A 21,363-nucleotide genomic window follows, 5' to 3' on the forward strand; every position below is an offset into this window, starting at 1 on the left:
GAACGGGGAGGAGACGAGTGCAACACAAACTAAAGTGCGCCACATTAGATGAAACTTGTTGAAGGGGCGCTGACCTCTGACGCGTCCTCTCTGCCTCTGTCTGATTTTCATCACTAGGAGGAGACCGATCACGATAATATATGTAGGCTAAGCTTTGCTCTGGATTTCAAACACCAGCTGGGAGATTTGACCGACTGCTCTGACGCAGTTTGATGGAAGATGAGACTGAAAAGCTCAGCCAGTCATCGGGACCTTTTTTCGCTGGATCTTTACAGTCAGTGAACTTCTCTGTGTGAAGATGTGTGGAAGACTTTGGCAGCGTACTGCTTAAATGAAAAATAAAAACACTAACAAGAGCTAAACAGCATAGATTACTACAATAAATTTGAGATATTGAGGAGATATAACTACTTCTGTAACTCAACCTGTGGGGGATCTTCCATTAGAGATGCAGTTTAAGTGCTGTTGAAGCTGGTACTGAAGAAACGCGATGTATTATTAAACTAAATGTTACTCACTAAGTGGCAGCCGTGGCAGCTTTAGCCTCGCCGCCTGCGTGGCTCTGTGAATATCCATCGGTTAGATCAGTCCGCTGTTTTGCTTCAGACTGAAATACGAAATCTCAACGACTATTTGAAGGATTGCCATGAAAAACTTGTCATCCGTGATCCTCTGATGACAAATCCTGCTGATTATTTCCTGGCTTTTTCTCGCATCACCAGGAGGCTGACATTTTGGTTATCTCACTGAAATATCTCAGCGGCTATAGGACAGATTACCATAAAAATTGTTTCACACATTCATCGCTCCCAGGCCACTGGCTAATTAGCAAATGTTTGCATGCTAAGAGCCTAAACATGGGCGACATCATGAGAGCCTGACCCATATGTCTGCTGATATAAGCCTCTCACAGACGTATCAGTATGTTGCCTGCAAGTTCCCAGTGAAGTTGAGTACGATCATGCCACTTTGTACATGAAAGTTTAGTTGTTCGATGACCACATTTGAGGCATTTATGTATATATATTCTGTGCAGTCACCGCATTTCCCACCGCCGCTCCAACACAGACTTCCGACTGCCTCACCCAGCAGAGAAAAATGTCTCCCATCACCATCGAGGGGGAGTTAGAGTTCACTCCCACATCCCTGCGTGGCCAGCGTCTGACATAAATCGCTTTGCGGGTTTTAAAAGGGTCTTCGTCTCTCCACCACGCGTCTATTCAGACTTGGAAGCTTGAAACAGCGTCACAGCTGACAGAAGCACACTAACAGCGACCTGCAGAAAAGAAACGCTACTGCCAACAGTCTCCACCTGACCGGGCAGGCTGAAAGAAACAATTAACGCTACATGGAAGCGCAATGTTTATTGCACTGAGTGGTTCCAGCTTCTTTTCAATTTCTCTCCTACACGTCACAAATGTCAGCCTCTACTCTAAGGGGACATACTACTTTATGTGCTCTCTGGTGGAGGTTAACTCACAGTGATAGTACACGGCTCACCGTCCATGGGCCCAACCCTGATATTTAGTTAAAAGCACGACCGTGCCAAAGGACAAGCTGTGGTACTTAGGCGTGGACTTTAGAGCCTTAGTCTTGTTGAATAATGTTTCATTAGGGCTGACTGTGGAGACAAATTATTCTTGGGTGTAACAGGCAAAGTAGTCATAAATAAGGCTCTTCTCTGTTCTTGCGCCAACATTTCAGAATCTCACAATGGCTCATTTCTTTAATAAAAAGATACTAACTTTTGGTAAAATGCACTTATCTTAAGTCTTTTTGGACCTAGACTCGTACAAAATCAGTGTGGTATGATAATAACTAGCTCCACTGCCCACCACGCTCATCAGAGGCTCTCAAGTTGTTTTCTCATACAGGAGAAATGGGCTGAGCACATGAAAGAGCAAAACTAATGACAGGTCACAGTGTTTAAATCAAACGGGGCTGCGGAGGGATCATCATCCTCTGCAACAAGATAACGACGTCAGACGACGGAGACGGAAGATAATTGGTAAACTTCAAACAGTTTGAACTTGAGTTTTGAACCAGATTTATCACTCAGACAATGAAAGCATCCTGGAGCTTGTTATCCATCCCTTCTTTCAACTGCTGTGAAGTGTTTGATCTGACTGGAGAACAGTTATATGATAAGTGACTCAAGGCTCATTTCTGACAAGCAGAATTGAAAGTGTCATCGGCCTCTTTGCCCCCCCCCCCTTTTTTTTCCTTTTTCTGTTTAATGATTATTGATAATCAGGTCCATCATGTCCTCTGAAATCTCTTTGATTAGTTTTGCGACCTCCATTATGCCCCAATCGTTTTAAGAAGCCACCAGTCTGTGAAGGATTTTAATGTCAGTGTGCGCTAACTCGTGATGAGCAAAGACACAGGAGCTTGTTTACTCACATGATCAGCTAAGCTGTGACCTCCGACCTTTGACAGCTGCGGTGTTTAAGCTGACCGGTCTCTGTTGTGCATCATGTGTCAGAGCACGAATCACAACGAGGCTGAGCGATCCATTTGCACATAGGTCTGTGTGCATAGACCCGTAGAAATGAAGAATTGAGGCACGGTCTGTTACCATGGCTCAGAGTACTTGGTTCCAAAACACCGATCTGAATTCTGATAAAGCGACAAAACACAATCACAGAATTAGACCTCAGACTCAACTAAATGCAGAAACACGAAACACAGACCACAATGGAAATTATTGACTTTTGAAATATGGCAGGTGTGTTCACCACTTTTTTTTATAGAAACCTCTGTTGTGTTGAAATCTGTTTCCATTATGTTCCGTGTGACTCTCACAGTTACTAGTTTTGTTTTCTCACCAAGCAGTGCATTCATGAAACCTGGAAATAAGTTAGCACTCACACACTACCGGTTTACTCGTCTTGAAGTCAAAAGGTTGTTTTGAATGGGTTTTTTTGGTCAGATGGCTGAAGTAAGATCTGTGGTTAACACAAGCTTAAGAGATTTTCCAGGAGACAACTTTCTGGTCAGCCTATAAAAAGACAATGGCAATAGCAATGCAGCATCTGATGTCACAATACACACTGTTCTGTTACCATACATTGCTATACACTCTATTATTCAACCAGTTTGCTGTGCAGGGAACTCAAATATGCAGATGATGAGATAATAAAATTACTTGCATGTTTATTTCAGTGCAGCACGACATGGAAAAAAAAAATCACATCACAGTTATGTATTACGATTAGTCTGATGACTATGATTCACAAAATCCTAATGTTGTGACATTGTCAGGGTCTTGTTCTTACATCAGGACATCAAGATCTGTAGGTCAGGACATGGCTGCAGCTCTGCTGTAATTCAGTGTTGTCACATATTTTGCACGTTTCTGCCATTTGGATATTTGCACTTTGCCATGTTGTCATTCTAATAATATTTCCATTACCTGTGCAGCCTTACTTTAATTAATCTTTAATCAAATCTATCAAGTGAAAAATTCTGCATGCAGTGCAGTTAATCTACTGTAATCTTGTGACACCACGTGCCACTTTCTGGCTGCTTGAGTCATTCAATCATAAAGATTGAAGATGAGAGCGACCGCTTTCACTCTCTCCGTATCTCCTGGTGAAAAAAAAAAAAAGAAGAAGCAGCAGCTTCACTTAAATCAACACTCCTTCACCACCGGCTCTTTGCATCTTTGCTCTTGTGCGATCACCGTTGATTTTATGTGGCATTTCTGAGCAGTTGATTACTTAAGTGGGATTTGGCATTTCATGCCCGGAGCAGAGCTGTGCCACTGACGGGGTAGAGAGCTACAGATAAAAAAAAGTATCTGTTGAAAGCATCTGTGATTAGGAGTCTCACTCTCCTGACATCAGTGGATTTTTATGAAAAAAGAGTGTTTTTCTAATGGACTGTCATCCTCAATAGCTAAATTTGCTATTGATATTCTTGTGTCTTTTCCTTCCTGTCAGCCCAGTTGTGATTAGGGCAGATTTCATGGACTCGCGGTCAGCCTTCAGGTCAACGAAACTCTCTTTCTGCCCTCTCTTGCTCTGTCCGCTTAAATTAACATTCCTCTTCGGGCTCGCCGGACTCTGTTCCTCCGTGCATCGCCCCTCTGCGTGGCACACACTGGCACTGCTGTCTCCTCCCTGCCATGCTGGTTCATGTGCCTCAGCCCCGGGTGAAGGGGGGACTGACTCATGCCCATAATGTCATTTGATATTAAAAATCTCTGAAAGACAGTGAAACGTGGAAGCAGGCTTTGAACTTTTCAGTATGATGTCATGTGTGCGGTATCATTATTTGTAATATAGTGTCAGGGGTTGGTTGATAGAGCAGGATGGAGTTGAACCCTGGAATTATTATGATTTTGTCTTGTTTGGCGTCATAATTGAACATGTTTCTTGGCCTTGTAGCTGTCACAGGGTAATTTATTGAACTTCATTGACTCTCTGTTTCAGTATGTCCTCTTATATCAGAACAGCACTCTTCCTGATGCATTTGCCTCTTTCCGAACTGCCCAGATAAATGCCATATTACTATTATTATTATCATCACTATTATCATTATCCCTCACCGCTGGTTAAGATGTGATCTTAAATGAGCTGTGCTTCACTAAGTGGTAAGTCTGCCAACGAGCTCACTAAGCTCTCCTCCCTCTTCTCCCTCTCCTCCCTCTTCTCCCTCTCCTCCCCTCTTCCACATCAGTCAGATCTCCCGGGAGAGCCCCGTCTCGCAAGTTAACTCCTATTTCCATGGTAACTGAGGCAGGCATAGAGAGGTCCAGGCAGCCATGACCCAGAACTACTCAGCTGCAAAGGCACAAATAGTGCATCATCATCATCATTGCTGCTGCACGGGACAGCATGTGGCAGGCTGTCGGATGGGGATGTGACGGCTGGGCTAACTTGATCGGCCGCTTGTGAAACTGGCATGGGTGAAAGCGATTATTGTGTATTATTGTGAACAATTACTAAAGTTGTCCATCCATAACATCCATGCATGCATCTTATTTTTTATTGGCTCTTTGTTATTAGCCACGTGTGAGCGGATTGTAACGTGACGTGAGAAATGAGACCTTTCTCATCACTCTTTGGTTGCCTAAACAAGCCTGTGGATAATTTCTTTAATTTCCGCTATAGTTCAAAGGATGCGACTTTATGCTTGTTCTTGAGTGCCTCAATGTTAGTTGAGAAATTGAGTCCGCTATCAGCTTCAAGCACAACACAGAAGTTCCACAGAGCCCCTTTAAAATAAGCCACAGTTAAATATGTAAAAGACATAGACATGGGAAAGAGAGCCTGATATTGAGATTGCAGATAATTATTGACAAAATGTGTGAAAGATACACCAGACATTGTTCAATATGTAGACATACGGGGAACTCTCCTTGTTATTCAATTGCAGACAAGATGAAAATTAGACTGTATTATAGACGTCAGTTATGTTGGATGATATTTGGGGATTTAGTATTTAAAGTGCTAAAACAAATACTAGGATTTAAGATGATTGAAATAAGTATTCCAATAATTTCAACAAACAAAGTAACTAAACCTGACTAAATTGTGTCGGATGGTGCCACACCCACCCAAACCTTGAACATGACATGTGTCCTCCTGTCGATAGTGACATCAGACGAGGAGCTACTTCTAAATGTGGTAGGGGACGTGGAAAAACTAGTCCAGAGGAAGAGGAAGGAACAGCATCCCAACACGGTACCACCTGCTAGCAAATGCTGATGACATTTTCTTAATCTTCTGAATCAATCGCCCTGAATGTTGCTAATCTCCTGCCAATAGGGATTTACCGGTAAATGGAAAAAAAAACATAGGATTAGTTGTATTGCCATGCATTTACCTGACATGATTTCAAACATTTATTGACTTTGTATAATCTAATTTTCAGCAGTCTCTCCTGTCTGTATCTGTATGAAGTTGTACTGGGGAAAAAAAAAAAAAATAAAGCAACTGTGAACAGTTTTATCATGCAGACAGGGAGGCAGCTTTGCACGAACATCCACCACATCTTTTATCAGCAGCTGTGATTGAAGCCCACCTGCTCGCACACTGACCTGTCAATAAAGTTGCGGTACGCGTCTGGCCTGATCCAATCCCCTGATTGCCTGTTCAGCACCCTGCTGCTCCCCCACTCTGTCTAAACCACCCTTGTAACATCTTCCAGTTTTTCTCCACCTCCCCCCCTCATAGTGAATCAGCAGCCCTCCACCATGCACTTAATCCTGCAATAGGATTCTGGATTATCCATTGAGGATTAGGCCTCAGCAAACCAAACAGGGGCAGCGTGTTTCATTTACAACACTTAAACTGATGGACGCAGACTGAGTGATCTTTTAATTGTATGTGTGGAAACTGTGGAAACACCTGTGGACTGGGAATTTGATGCAGATGAGGGTAAAATTACAGTTTTCAGATCCACAACAGAACCTTTTTAGTGCATATTTGGCAAACTGAATGAAAAACTTTGAACAATTTGAACTGATCGAGACTTTGAAGGAAGTAAAAAGGTATTCCTTGTGTTATGTACCAGTCTATTACACTGAAGTAGATATAATTGATTACCAATAATAACCGAACTCTGCCATTTTCACACTGAGCCATTAAAGTGAACACAGGAGCAGAGCAGTGGAGTGGAGCTGAGCTGGGATGAACAAATGGCAACCAGTGCAGCTGGTTAACAGCCTGAGGAGCTGTCAATCAAGGCAAATAACATGGCCAAAATTAGACTTGTCTTTAAGCCCCACATGCTCTTAATAGAACATTGATGTCAAAATTGCCACCACGACACAATAGATGACATGAAATTGGCTCTGAGGTGGAGCCCTGTTCATTCTTACGAAAGCTGCTCAGTGGTGCATGAAGAACAAATGGCTCAACTTGCCGGCTATAAAATTACCTGGATCTTCCCACACCACCACTAGAGCATCTGCGCTAGAGACTTTGCTGACGGAACCCGCTTACTTCAAGTTTAGCATCCGACTGACTTAAAAAGAGATAAATATAAATGAACCCTGCGGCTCCTCTAGATTTCCCAGTTTAATAATATCAGTCTGAACTACCTAACTTCAAGGGGGGTCGTAAACGCTTAAAAAAAAAAAAAAAAACAATCCAACACTTTATAACACTTCTTTTACAGTGTAAGCTTATGGGAAAAAGTATTTTTGGTGCATCAGTGCATCATGTGGTGTTTTGGTAGCGGTTTGACCGCTACCAAAAACTGGTATCAAAGTTGGGTGCTTTTCCAGGGGGGCTGGGTCATTACCCGGTGCTTACATTACCCACAATGCAAATAAACCACTGGCAGCCTGGTTGGTTTGGCTAATGTAGCCTGGGTCCGCTAGCCTCAATCAGAGTGCATCGCAGATATCTGGTGAGCTCATGTATTTCTTACTTTAAACCACCATTTTCCTGGTTTTTAGAGCCCAAACTCAATGCTGACTCAAGTGACGGGTTACAAAAGCTCTTTTTTGGCATATGCGACGTTGCTGCGCAAGACCTATAAGCACACTTTGCTGTCTGAAAGAGGTGGAGCTCTGCTTCAAGATGGGCTTGAGCGCTTGTGTTTAATTTGTTATTAAAATGACCTACCTCTGTCTCACAGTTGCCCCTCGGCAGTCTTTTATCCCTCCCTCCTCTTTTTCACTTGTATCAGGGGATGCTTGCTCTCGTCACGCAAACAAGCTGGAGCTAATTGGATGGTACACTGCTGGATAGTCCGGAGTATTACAACCAATACTCATGTTTGTCTCCACAACATGGTCTTTTTCTGTCTTTTCTCCTGTTAATCATTAGCATGTACAGGTTTGAACCACCTCTGAATTGTGTTTATGTTTAAAAATTAGGCACAAAGTTTCTTGTTAAAACCAATTAGCCTTTATAATGTGGAACCGAACTTATAAGAAGCAGTTGTAACTCAGTTTTAATTGGTAATGGAAGTTTCAGGCGAATTGGCCCCAGGTTTGGAAGATTTCTCGAGAATAGTCTTGATTGAAATTCTGGGTAAGATTTATGTTTCTGTGTCTCGCCATCTGCTTTTGTACCTGATGTGACTGATTATGAAGCCTGGATTAGCTCCTGGTCTCATTGCCTCTAATCAGCTCTGCAACAATAAATAGCCAGTAAAGGCTGATATTCATTTAGATCTTTGTTCTTGTAAATAAATACTGAGCCACACTGGCAGCATGTCTTGAGAGGTGCATTTTTGGTCTGTCAGGTGGCCCACAGCTTTGTTCAAGACTGAAATATCTCAACAACCATTCAATGACTTGGTACAGACATTCATGATCCCCAGAGGATGACTCATACAGACTTTGTTGACCCTTGGACTTTTTCCTTGAGTGCCACCAGCATGTCAAAACATCTCATCGCCTGCTCAATGTATTGGCACAAAAATGTGTGATATCCATGATTCTCATATGAAGTATCAATAACCTCTTAACCCTTTTCATCTGATGTCATATGTTCAGAATTTTAATTTGCCAAATACTTCTGGAGCTGCAACTAATTAATGGCATTCACGGGAGCCTCAGCTGCGCTTTGTGTTTACTGCTGATTAGCATGCTAATTCACTTAACCATGGTGGTAAACATTGTAAACATAATACCTTCTATGCATTAGTATGCTATCATCGTCATTGTGAGTAAGTTAGCATGTTGACGTTAGTATCAAAGCAACACTCTTAGAGCATGACATGAGCAATCGCAGTATCTTTCCCCACATAAACTTATTCTGTCACAGCTTCCAGTGTTGTCTTTGGCCTAATTAGTTTGAATATCAGTATTCATGCTGATCAAAGCTTGAAGGGAACACAGACACCATTGGCAGTGTCATATGCTAATAAACTCAGCTAATGCTCCATTATTTGTGATGGGGTTTATGGATTTAGAGCTAATCTTATGAAGTGTTTGTCTTGAAATTAGTTTTCTGCTCCTTCGTAGTGCCAGATAACATTTGGGGACCACCAAACAATGCCTGGGATTTGTCAATGTGTCCACAGTGTCAGTGGGACACCTGAAGGATTTGTCTTGTTTCTTACATTTTAACAAGGCTTTAATACTGTCCAGGTTTCAGTGTGAGTTCTAATCCTTACAGATCTAAACCTGGGATCACCAGACTACATTATGTTTACTCTAATTCAGCGTCAATTTGCTGACGGTGACCCAGAGAACACCTGCTGCATCCCAATCCTGCAGTTTGTTGTGTCTTCTCCAATCGCCTTTTAATGCTCTGCTGCCGAACTACATCTGTTAAAGCGGCGTAACATACAATTAAAGTCCCTTAATAGCTCATCATGTGGATGATAATTATAACACAGAGTGGAATGCTAATTATATCTATGATCTCCTCTCCTAACGTCCTACTAAAACCAATGTCATTTAGCTGCTACTTATGGACGTGCCAAGTGGCCTACTTTTCTGCACAGCCGACAGGAAGGCAGAGGAGGTTACCTTGCCTGAGGAACGTCGGGAACACAGTGATGTTATTTTCTGAGAGATGCGCTGCTGTTGATATCTTTCGGGCCATTTGATCGTCATAAGATTAAAGTGTCTCATTTATAGGACCTGACGCGCACTGATGAGTATGATTGCTACATCAGCGTTTTCTCATCTGCAATAAAAAAGATAAAGATAAAAAAGTGAAATGGAGTCGCGGCAAAACTTAATCATGACAGAAAATGAATAAATAGCAACATTTCGATCCATTAACTCAGTCCTGCATGCTGAATGAGGAATATTCAAAGAACAGAGTTGCCTCTAAATTATTATGTCTTCTGTGCCTTCAAAGTGCTGAAAAAGCCAATTTTTTACTGTGTAACCATGCAGTTAATCACACCGCTGGAATTCAGTAAAATAAGCTTTTTTTTTATCATTAACTTGATGCTTAAAGCTTACCATCCTTCTTTTTCAGACCATCAGAACTTACAGTATTATCATGCTTCTTCCAATGTGAATAAATGTCCTGTAAGTATTCACAAAACAGACATGGTTGGCATCCAAGCATGGGTGTTGCAGCTGTTGGAGGTGGGCGGGACAAGAAGACAATGAAATTACACATGAGTTTAAAGGAGAGGGAAAGAAATCGAGGGAAAGAAATCAAGGGATGAAATGAAGAGGTAAAGGAGGAACAAATGAAGTGGACTAAAAGAGGTGAAGGGTTGGTATGAAGGCAGGGAGCTGTAAGCTTTTACTTTTTATCATTATCTCTGTATTTTTAACTGTTACTGCAGTTCCACCAGTACGTTAGTTGATAAAACTGAATACCAAGATAATTGTGCTAGTCATGAAAACACCAAAAGTCATCATTAGTGATTCATTTAGATATGTAATGAAATTTCTGAGTTGGATGTGTTGGATTTTGAATTATTTCCTTATAACATGAAACACATGTTCCTGATGAAATTGTAAACTTACGGCCTACCCACAATATTTCTTGTTCAGGTGAAGCCAAACAAATGTATTCAACTAACACAATAACAGCCAGCAGAATACTCCTCCCCCATTTCCACCCTCTTGTCCAAATATGGTCCCTTCTGGCCTCTAACAAACCAAGATGCTCACGGCCTATATTTGTGTTTTGGGGGATTTTATATTTCTGCTGCTGACTGATAATTGGAAACAGCTAACTTGATGGGTCCTCCTACATAAAGTCTTAAAAGTCCGTAATTGTTGAGTCTCATTCCCAGCTCATCAAATACCGACACTGTGGGCTGGTAGGTCGGGCCGTTCACTTTTCCAAAGTGTTAGTATTTGATTGGGAATGAAACTCAACAGTCAACTATCTTACAAAATGGGCCTCTAAATTGCTGATGTTTAATAGTTAAAGCACTGTGGTTGGTAGAACACCACAAATATTGATGTTGGTTCTGCCTGTTAAGATGTAATAAGAAATGCGAAGAGGCGAAAGTCCTTTGATGGTTTTTTTCAAAAATGATTTCACCCCCTTTTTTAATAAATTGGAATAGTGTATTTCATTAAAATGGGGAGAATTCAAATTTCGCTGGGAGCAGCCTCGTGTGTATCATCCTCGCCTCTGCATTTAATTTGGCTGATCTTAAAAATGGTTTATAGTGCACTTAGCACTTAAAAATATCAGCCTCGCCTGCAGTGCATTAGAATCTGCCCTCTCGCCAGCGTATCACTGTTTCCGAGGGATTATACAGTAAACCACAGTGACATTTTAGGTGTATTACATAAACCATCCCCTCACAGGTATCAGCTAGTCTGTGAGATTTAAGGGATTCTGCGGCAGCTGTTATTGCTGCACAACAAATATTTGCCCTCTCAACGGAGCAATGAGAGATACTCCTGAAAGAAAATCAATCCTCCACTTGGACTCTCCGGCATCTAAACTTCCACAGTCCATCTCGTATCACAATCTTTACTTGATCCTCACTTTTACTGGCCATTCACCCTTATCAGTGATTAGTGGTTGTGAGATATGAGCTTACAGGGGGGCGAATGAGTCAGCATCCTGAGCTAAACCCTCGCAATAAGAACATCCACACCATTAGCTGTAATCTACACTCAGCTTGTGACAAAAGGTTTATTTTCCATGACAAGAGGCACGCAGATGCTATTAAACCGTTTCTTATGTAAACTGGAGGGCGTTAAACTTCTCAACTGATCTTGTAGATCAGAGCATTCAGGCACTTGATATGCTGTGATGCGAGGCTCCCTCATCGATCATCTGTCAGGGACGGGTCAGAAATAAGTAGGCAGATGAAAATTTATCCTGAAATGAACTCTGAAAGTTATCTGTGCCACCGCGAAGATGGAACATTCTTGTGTGCGTACAAGCGACTGGGTTGGACATTGTGATCTGATATGATCTGAGAAGTCTTCGCACAAGGTGTGATGGATGACGGCACAGACCAGCTCGTGAAGGGACAATTATTTAAAATCCAGTATATCAAATTCTTACAGTGACTTTATTGTTACCTGACTTTCCAGGGAAGTGTAAAGATAAAGAGAATCTAAATAAAATGGCCCCTCACGCTCATTAAACATTAACAAATATTGTAATACTGTTAAACAACATTGATTAATGCTGATCCTTAACCACAGATTATGTAGTGTGCAGCTTCAACATTGTTCTGTAGGCAATATATACACTTTAAGTGCAGTGTGGATCTTTGTTGGAAGAATTATGCCAACTTTCTGTCCACTGAAAGGATTCTAATTAGAAGAAAATAGCTGTGCACCAACAGGGCTTTGATTAAAAAAAGGAACCTTTTTTAAAATGATTGTGGCGCTGGCATCACAATTAGTGTTTAATAATAACAGGTTATAAAATTGGCAGGGGGTGATTACAGACTCAGGTGGACGTAAAAGTGTTATTAATTTTTTTTTAAAGTGAACGCAACACAACTCGTAGTTCTTGCACAGCGTGGATCGGCACGGAGCTCTCCTGGATGACTTTTTAATACAAAACTGATAAACAACCAAACAATATCTGTTTTTTTCCATTAACAGTCAATCACATAAGTGAGAGGCACAGTGACGGGCGCATTTTGGTAAGAAATATCCAATCACTGATAACACGATGTTACAATCCGTATCTTACATTCTGCATTACGTTCTCGTCCTGTCCTCGGGGTCTCAGTCAGATTGCATTGGGACATCATGATATCCACCCTTTCATCCAAATGTGTTCAGTTCTGACTCAGCAAACCAAGACGACGTCCAGAATGCCAAACTCAAGGCCTGAAACAGAGGTCCTTAAACCAGTGGGTCATAAACTGGTGACCTGTAAGGAAATCATCATACAAACATGTAAAATACCTACTAAAAGCACTACATTTGTTTTCTATGTGCAAAACAGTAGTGCGGTATTTACAATTCTATTAAAAGCAGACTTAAAGCAAACTATAGAAACCTGACTGTACATTAGTATTCATGATATTCATGACCCTGGTTCCACATCAACGCTCACATTACTGTTTGTGAATAACCTCTTATCGATAACCAGAGTTCAGGAGACTTGCAACCTAAATAACTCCTGTACGGTTTGAATTCATTCACTTGGGATTTGACTCCTTACACACGCACGCACACACACGCACACACGCACACACACACACACACACACACACACACACACAAACACACACACGGTATTGTGGAGACGCAGTAAGATAACAGGAAGGAAGGGTGGGCTTCTCTTCCTGGGACATTGTTTGTTGATGTATCTTTTATCTTTTGGGAGGCATCTCGCGCAGCTCCGTCTCCTCCCTCGATGGGAATTTACGGGACCCGCCCAGGAAGACACACATGAGATTTCTCCAACACTGTGTTACTGGCTTTGGCGGTTGGTAGATAATCACCACGTCGACCCCTCGGATGTAATGGATTGCTTTTTAAAGATTTTAGTGGCTCTGCGTGCGTGTTTGCTCACTCCCATAGGGTGGTGATACAGACAGATAGGGATCACGTCCATGGTTTGTGTCTCCAGCTCTGTCTCAATTTCACTTTCACCCCTCTTTTTCCCTGCGTTGTTTAGCAGTTGTATCTTTCTGTGTGATGTATGATAACATTTTATACCCCCTGAAGAACCTTTCAGGGTTTGTATGAAATATTCTTTAAGATCACTTTCCCTTTTATCATTAAAAATGGAATCAAAGGAATAAGTATCACATTTTCACATGCCATGCCTTTAAGTGTGAGCCTACATGCTGCTAAGGAGACATGCGGGAGGCAGACTTACATGATCTCTTCATGGTAAAGGACTTGAAATGAACTAATTCACTGCTGCTCACATTGGCATTTATCACCATTTCACAGAAGTTCTCAAGCAGATTAACAGAAATAATTGACAAACTTGATATATAACTTGATTGATTGATTGTTTAATTAATCAAAAATGGTCTTGTTTATTTTAAGCTATGCCTGTGCTGCGGCTATATGTGGCTGTATCACGTCACTCAGTCACTTCTTTGGCCAGAACTGAAAAATCTCAACTACTTTTGAGTGGATTGCTTTTAGAGTTTGTGCAGACATTCGTGCTCCCCAGAGGATGGACCCTAATGACTGTGGTGATCCTCTCCGTCCTCAGGTCAAAAGATCTGCATGAAAAGTGAAAGAGTATCCCCACAACGTTTTGGAGTACTGGAATACCGTCTGTGGTCAGAGTTGAAAAGGTGCTCGACATAAAGTACAGTAGTTCATTATACCTGCTGGTACATCTACAGTACATGTGAACACTGACATGTAATTGTTTTTGAAGCTCTGTCAGTTGTTTTGTAAACTCACATAGCAGCGTGCTAATGCCCGGCATCTGTTATATCTGATAGATGCTGTTAATTGACATTTTAAATGTGTTTTTTAATTAAAATTATGCAGATAGAGTTCCATTTCTGATGTTTTGACATTATTTTGTCTCTCCCCTGTGTAACTTAATGTGTCCAGAAGGTTATCTGGCAATTACAGAATGTTAATTAGTTAATGCTTCCAAAAAAAAGAGGCTTGTTTGTTGCTGTTTTTGATGATGATGTGTGCGCCCCCCTTTGAAAGACAGATCATTTCAGCCATCGATCTCTCAGCAGGGAGGGGTTGTTTTTGGACTCCTGCATTATGTCAGTTTATATTGTGTGGTCGAGGCTTTGCCCTTGGAGATTTAAAAAAAATAAATAAATAAATACAGAAGATTGCAGTCATCCCTGCACTCATACATCACACAAGAGATAAACATTGAACTGCGATGGAAGTTATTGCATTCACTCACACATAATCTAATTAGGTTTTCTGTGTTTGTGATAATGTCTGCTCGCGCTGTTTCCATTTTAAAGAAATAAACGGAAGAGAAATTGATTCTAAATTCACCTCGGTATCGATGCATTTGTTTGTGTTACTGTGTGTGTCTCTGTATGACAGGTTTTGACATGATGAAGGAGGCAATCATCATCCCCATATTCACATTCATACATCACCATCGTATAGTTCCAGTAAATTGTGTAAAAGGCGGAGCCCGTTTGTGTTTTATGAGCACTTTATTGGACGCCATTTACTCAGATTGGTTCAGGCAGTCGAACGGTTGAAAACAAAAAGCAAATATTCCACCCAGACACAGGGAAAAAAAATCAAACAACAAAACAGAACATAAAATATGCATTAAAAAAAGAAAGCAGAAACAAAGCAAAGAGAGTGAAGCGTTCATAAATATTAAGCGAGAACACGACTGTATGACAGCGTGTGATTCAGATCGAGCCGCCTCTCTCTCTCTCTCCCCTCTCGCTGTTTACACTCCTCTCTCTCCCCTTCACATCACTCAGCGTCAGATCGCATCACACATCATAACTCAAACCTATTTCATCTTAACTAATGCATCAGTGCACACCCTCTCTTGCAGAGGAAGCAATTCAGCGCCAGTGCATATATTTCGGTGCGTGCGGCTGTAACAACCAATCAAATATCGAGCTGGAAGGTCGTGGCGAGTGTTTCTTCAAGTGTGTCTGTTAATCTCACTCTGGATTCTGGCACATATTTTAAAATGTGTGACTTTCAGCCCGCAGAGCAGGCAGAGCTGTCTGACTTCTGACACCTTTAGACAACTGTCGCCTCCTGATTACTTCACCAGACTCAAGCCCTGCAGCAGAGGAACATCTATTCACACAAATATGAGAACACGAGGGACTCCTGCTCAGTTAAGAAATAATGTGAAAAACAATCAGTTCCAGTCGGGAGTAATTGTATCTTGATGTAGACACATACATGCCTGTACAACCACAGAGCTTTGCTTAAGTAACACTGATCAGTGTTGAGTGCAGAGATTAAGGAGCAGAGTGTTGCAGCAAGGGTTCATTCAGTGTTCACACGTCCATCACTCATCCTGACTTTTTTATTTCCACGTCACTTTATTATTTACCACGAGTCTGCCTACATCTTGATTGTTTTAATTAGAATATTGAGTTTTTGTTCAGTCTGGATGCAACAGAAATTAGATATCGAGCTGCTGGAAAATGTTCTTATTCAAAGAATTGTTTTACAGCCCAGGATTTCCAATATTTTGTTGACCTCATCGTTGGATGACAGAGATGTCAGCTGGATTGAGTTTAGAGTTTGACTTCATCCAGATCTCCTTTCCCCTCTTGCACTTTCGACAACATTATTGTGCTGATACTGCAACCACTTGTTGAGTTTGTAGTTGCTTTGTCTTGTGTCCTCACGTAGTTGGAAGTTTTCTTGGAGCTACCACAGGAGGTAGTTACTGTACATAGTTACAGTTATGCTAACAATTGCATCTGACATTAGAGGAGATAAGCACACTATTTTATTTTTACTCTTTTTCAAACTGTTTCGGCATGTTGAAGGATCCAAAGCTTTGATCAGTCATGCCTAAGAAGTTAAATAAAGACAGGTTTCAAATCAAAACTGAGATTAAATGCCGTTTGGGTTGGGTGGGTCATGTTATAAATGGCGGCCTTTTGTTTGTTTGACTGCAGACATGAGGGTTTCGTCCGTGTGTGAGGCTGGAGCTCCCTCAGCTGTGGGGCCTGTTGACAGGCAGGTGGCTGATGAACGGCTGTAATAGATAAGACCAATGCATGCTGACACTTCTTGGGGCCACATGTATTTATTTTCATCTTATTTTATCTTTATTTTCTATCAGCAATATTAAAAAAATGACCGGAAGCTTCACATATTCAGTATTTATATAAAGACTGCAAACAATATTTAATAACGTTCAACCCAAGGACTTTGTTCAGGCTCCTGTTACAGAAAGTCTAACTTGTCTTATTAAAGCATCCTTTTAGAAAACACTGAACGCCCTCCAGCTGTTGTGTTGCTCGACTGAAGCCGAACTCTGACATTTCCTCCAACAGGAGCAGTACAGAGGTGAAAGTCCACACAGAAAAAAAAAATCAATCAAAAAATCCTTTCACGACCTCCTGAAATCACCTCATTACAACTTGTGACTCATGTGCGACACTGAGTCAAGAAACAGTGAAGAAAAGTAAAGGTCAGATAGTTGAGGTTAACTCTGCTTTTGTAGGCGGACTGCATAAATTAGTGGGAAATTAGGTTTACATCGTCAGTGGTGGTCTCAGTGAATGCCTCTGGATTTATTAAATATATTTCAGGGGTTATTTTTTTACCTCTCAAATCGAAAAAAAATAAACTTGGATGATGTCTGCACAACCAGCCTGACTTTGTTATTGCAGCCCTATTCAGTGCAAATTAAATTTCTGGACAGACTTAAGGTTTCTGCATCTACATTCTCAAGTGACACTGTGGTGTAGCACTTTTTCTCCATTAGAACAGATGGATAATGTGTGTTTGTCTGTATTTAATTATTTCTGTAATGTTTTTGTATATACATGTCTGTATAAATAAGGGGTGGGCAGGTTGATCCAAATATCGACAGTATCGATACCGAAGGGAGTATTGGTCTCGGATTGATACTAGCATGATGAAATGAATGTTTCTGTTGTAGTTTCCTTCTATATGTTCAGCAAATCCCTCGTACTTCTTCAGAGTTTGTGTGATCGAGGCGTCTCTATAAGTCCTCATGTGCATCTCTCCTCTCCACCTCTCTCACTCCGCTCACTCAGGTTCACTTCACAGGTAGCAATTTCTAAAAGGGAAAGTTATTTCCAGCATTAATTAATGTTGTTTTTCAAAGTGTAATTGGTGATGATTGATAGTGATTTATTCAGACAGTTGAGACAAATTTTAATTGTTTTACTGGAACTCAAAAATATATGCTTATGTTAAGATATATAGCCTCCCTCAAACCTCAAAAGTATGAATATGGCATAACATAATAACCCTTTTGTGTGAAGGAACATTAGTATTTCTGTTTAGGCTACATGCAGATAGGTTGTAGATTAATTATGTTAAATATTAATTTCTTGTTCACACTGTGTTTTATTATTTTCATAATCATGATCAACTAATTAAAGGCAAAAGTACAAAATCATTCAATGATCAGGAATTTTCAAGTAAGAAGTATCAGCATCGGCAGTGCTGGCCCTGTTATTACTTGGTATCGGATCAATACCAAAATTTGCAGTATCGCCCGCCCCTAGTATAAATCAGACCTGAAGTTTTAAAAAGCTGTCTGTGTTATAGCATAACTTGGAGTAGCTCATAGTACATCTTATGTATGCTACTTCAGGCCATTTATATACTGATAATGGAGAAATACATTCACAAACAGACTTAAGATTCACAAAGTGTCTGGAGCATACACTTGTCTCCTCTGGGTAAAAAGGAAATACAAATAATTCAATCAGCCATATCCTGGGAAATCTTGTCCTTGATGCATCCTTATGAATAGTTATATTTAAAAGCACTTTTCAAGCCAGTTCAAATCCAATTATAATCTGCTCAGGAAGCTAAACGTGACATTTAGAGGGTCCCCCGAAGGGTCTGAAATACAGAAAAACACCAAATAATTACAAGAGAAATCACAGACGACGCTGCAGCTTTATGCCAGTGCTGTAGTTCCTCTGAGATCTGTTATTTACATTCCAGGTTCGTGTACAACACGGCGCCTCAAATCCACCGTGGAAAGCAAAGATGGCTAGTGGCATTTATTGGATGCAGTCTGGCTGAGATTGCACTTTCTAACCTTGGCTCTAACTCTCTCGGCACTGGCTGTAATATTTCACTTTTTTATTTTTTCTCCGCTCACCTCTTACAGGAGTCAGTCAACGGTGAACCGTCGGGTTTGTTTGGTTTTGGTTTGGTGGCCTTGGGTTTTTTAATGGTTGGACATGAGAGTGATGCGGAGCTCCTGTGGAGATGATGAAACTGAAAATGCTCTGGCAGAGTCACAGCATCACAGTTGGATGTTTACAGTGAGGCTTATCAGCTGCACCAACACTACCGTTAATCTAATAGAAGCAGGATTCAGGAAGTGGGACAGTGGAGCAAGGCGGGTAATGGCCGCATTTTCCATAATTCTACTTTCACAGTAGAAAAAGCTCTCCCACAGCCACATTTTTGTGGATGGCTTTCGTGGATGTGTTTTCGTGATGATCAGCTGCCATTATCGTCAAACAGTTCTGACATCCATCTCACTGAAGGGGAAACTCCTACAGCACAACAGCTGTGCATCAGCACTAACCTTTCTTCTGTTCAGTTTTCATTCATATTCATCTTGCCGTGATGACCCTCCTCTCGAGCAAAACCTCCCCTCTTCCTCTTCTTTATGAGCTGTCATATAAAAATGCAGTTCACATCACAGGCACTGCTGTAGGAGCTCGAACTTTTCTTATCTTTACAAATGGTGAGTGTGCCAGGTACGCAGAGTGTCGCACTCGCATGTCTTTTGTTGAATCATCTGGCAATACACCAGACGTTTTCGGCCATCTGGCTTCCATCAGTGTGAACAAAAATGCAGGAGCGAAATCCCTTTCTGTGTGCGTCAGGTAGGTTAAAAAGTGAATGAATGAATCATGGTCAGCACGTGTCAACACTGGAGAGTCACGCAGAGTTAACGGGTGAAAAATCATCATCACAATCGCCGACTCCGCCACAAAACCAACCGTCGTTGTGCATTAGAGCTCCAAATACTTTTGTGTTATTGTTCCTGTTCATGTTACATACATGTGGATAACACACCAGCAGTGGTAAATCCCTTGGACGTGTTTCTACAGTAGCCTAGAATGGACAAACCAAACACTACTCTGACTTTAGAGAGTGCCTTTCATGTTTTATTCGTGGGTTTTTTTGGTGGCCGGCGTAGAGAAGGATGTGGCGAGGGGTGCTCAGTTGGTTGCAATCTCTGACATAACACTGGACAAAAAACAAACTGACACAAGTTGTCAACCAGGCCAGTAAGATTACTGGAGATAAACAACTCCAACTCCAGGACTTATTTTCTCAGTCCACAGCCAAAAAGGCAGTCGAGATCTACAGTAATCCCTCCCATCCTCTGGACTCAGCTTTTTCAGCCGCCGCGCTGCTGAGGGTCCCAGCGGTCAGAAGAACAGTTTGAAGAAATCCTTTATTCCATCAGCTGTGACCCTCCTCATTAACAGCCTGTTAAAGTCGGCCCCCATCCATTAAGGACATTCTGCAACAACACCAATCACCAATTTTAATGTAAACTGATTTATCTATTTATTAAGTGCCTCCGTGTATTATGTATTGATGGAGGAACGATCCACTCATCACTTTTATTGCAGTCACTTGTCACATTAAGATTTCATGTCACCTTAATATATAGTTATTGTGACTTGTTATGTATTATCGTGTATGGCGTGTGTTTGCCTTCGCCAAAAATGAATCTCCATTTTATGTAAATGTAATGGACAGTAAATTGTCGGGACCATTTTTCAGTCGGTCTGAGGGACAGATGTGGCACCTATCATCCCAAAATCTCTCTCATCTCTCATTTTCTGTGTTCAGCGTCCCAACACGATTCATCCACTCACTCACTTAGTACGTTTTTTTCTTTTTTTTGTTTTTGTTTTTATTTTTTGGGTCTGTGAAATAAAGGCAGCTGGCAGCTCTGCCAAAAAACAAGGGATAATAATAATGACGTAGAGATGAGCCCTGTGTGGCACTGCCCCTTCCTGCTCAGGCCGGCAGGTTTAGCGGTGTTAGCAGCCAGGCAGCTGTCAGGCAATGTGTGCAGCCCGTGATAGCTGATATTTTTTGGATCAGCATTCTGGGTCGGAAGGTTTATCTGTTTGGACTGTGAGGCAGACAAGCGCGTGTAATCCCAAGCATCATTACATCATCGTCCATCAGCAGACCCTCCCCCGCGCGCACACCCATCATTCATCCATATTTTCCAAGGTCAGTTGGGTAACATCCTGGCAGGGCTGATAATTTGAAAGATTGAAGTTCCTGCAGGGATGCGTCCCGATGCTGCAGTGCGATTAATGGATTGCGGATTGATTGGTCGTGATGTCACTTGCTAACAAAAAGGTTAAGTCAAGATGCAGCGGCGGGATGGGCGAGCTTATCAAGAGCAATTGGGTTGTGTGGAATCTCATCGTGCTTTTATCTCGCATCGATTGTTTGTTTGCAGCAGCCAGAACATCGTATTTCTTCTGAAATAAATTACTTACTAGTTAGGTCACTATGCAACACGTGTGCCTCTGAACTCGCAACCTGGGACACTGAATTGAATATTTTTCAATTCTCAGCCACAGAGCAGTAATTTGTCGGCGCAAGTGAAGCATGCAGGAAAGCGATGCCTCTAAATCTGTTTTCATTTGTCAGAGGAAATGCAGTTTTTTAAGCCAGCTGATAGAGACCCTTCTTTTAAAATGGAAATATCTCCCACTTATTTTACACCTCCTCACTTACTCATGTGTTTCTCTGTCTCTCTTTCCACCAGTACGCTACCTGCTGAAGAATAATGTGAGCCCAGACCTCTGCAACGAGGACGGTCTCACCGCCCTGCATCAGGTAACGCC

The 21,363-nt window shown here is 41.5% G+C and overlaps 1 protein-coding gene across 3 annotated transcripts in view; it reads left to right on the forward strand.

Annotated features, from left to right (window-relative positions):
• Positions 1–21,363, forward strand: part of ppp1r16b (protein phosphatase 1, regulatory subunit 16B) — a 100,020-nt gene that overhangs the window by 39,670 nt on the left and 38,987 nt on the right. For all 3 annotated transcript variants that reach the window (XM_037100232.1, XM_037100234.1, XM_037100233.1), the window contains exon 3: positions 21,285–21,355. In XM_037100232.1, the coding sequence (XP_036956127.1) occupies positions 21,285–21,355 (71 nt within the window). The remainder of the gene's footprint in view (positions 1–21,284; positions 21,356–21,363) is intronic.

The sequence above is a fragment of the Acanthopagrus latus genome, chromosome 6, assembly GCF_904848185.1.
Source record: "Acanthopagrus latus isolate v.2019 chromosome 6, fAcaLat1.1, whole genome shotgun sequence".
In the NCBI taxonomy this organism is placed as follows: Eukaryota; Metazoa; Chordata; class Actinopteri; order Spariformes; family Sparidae; genus Acanthopagrus; species Acanthopagrus latus.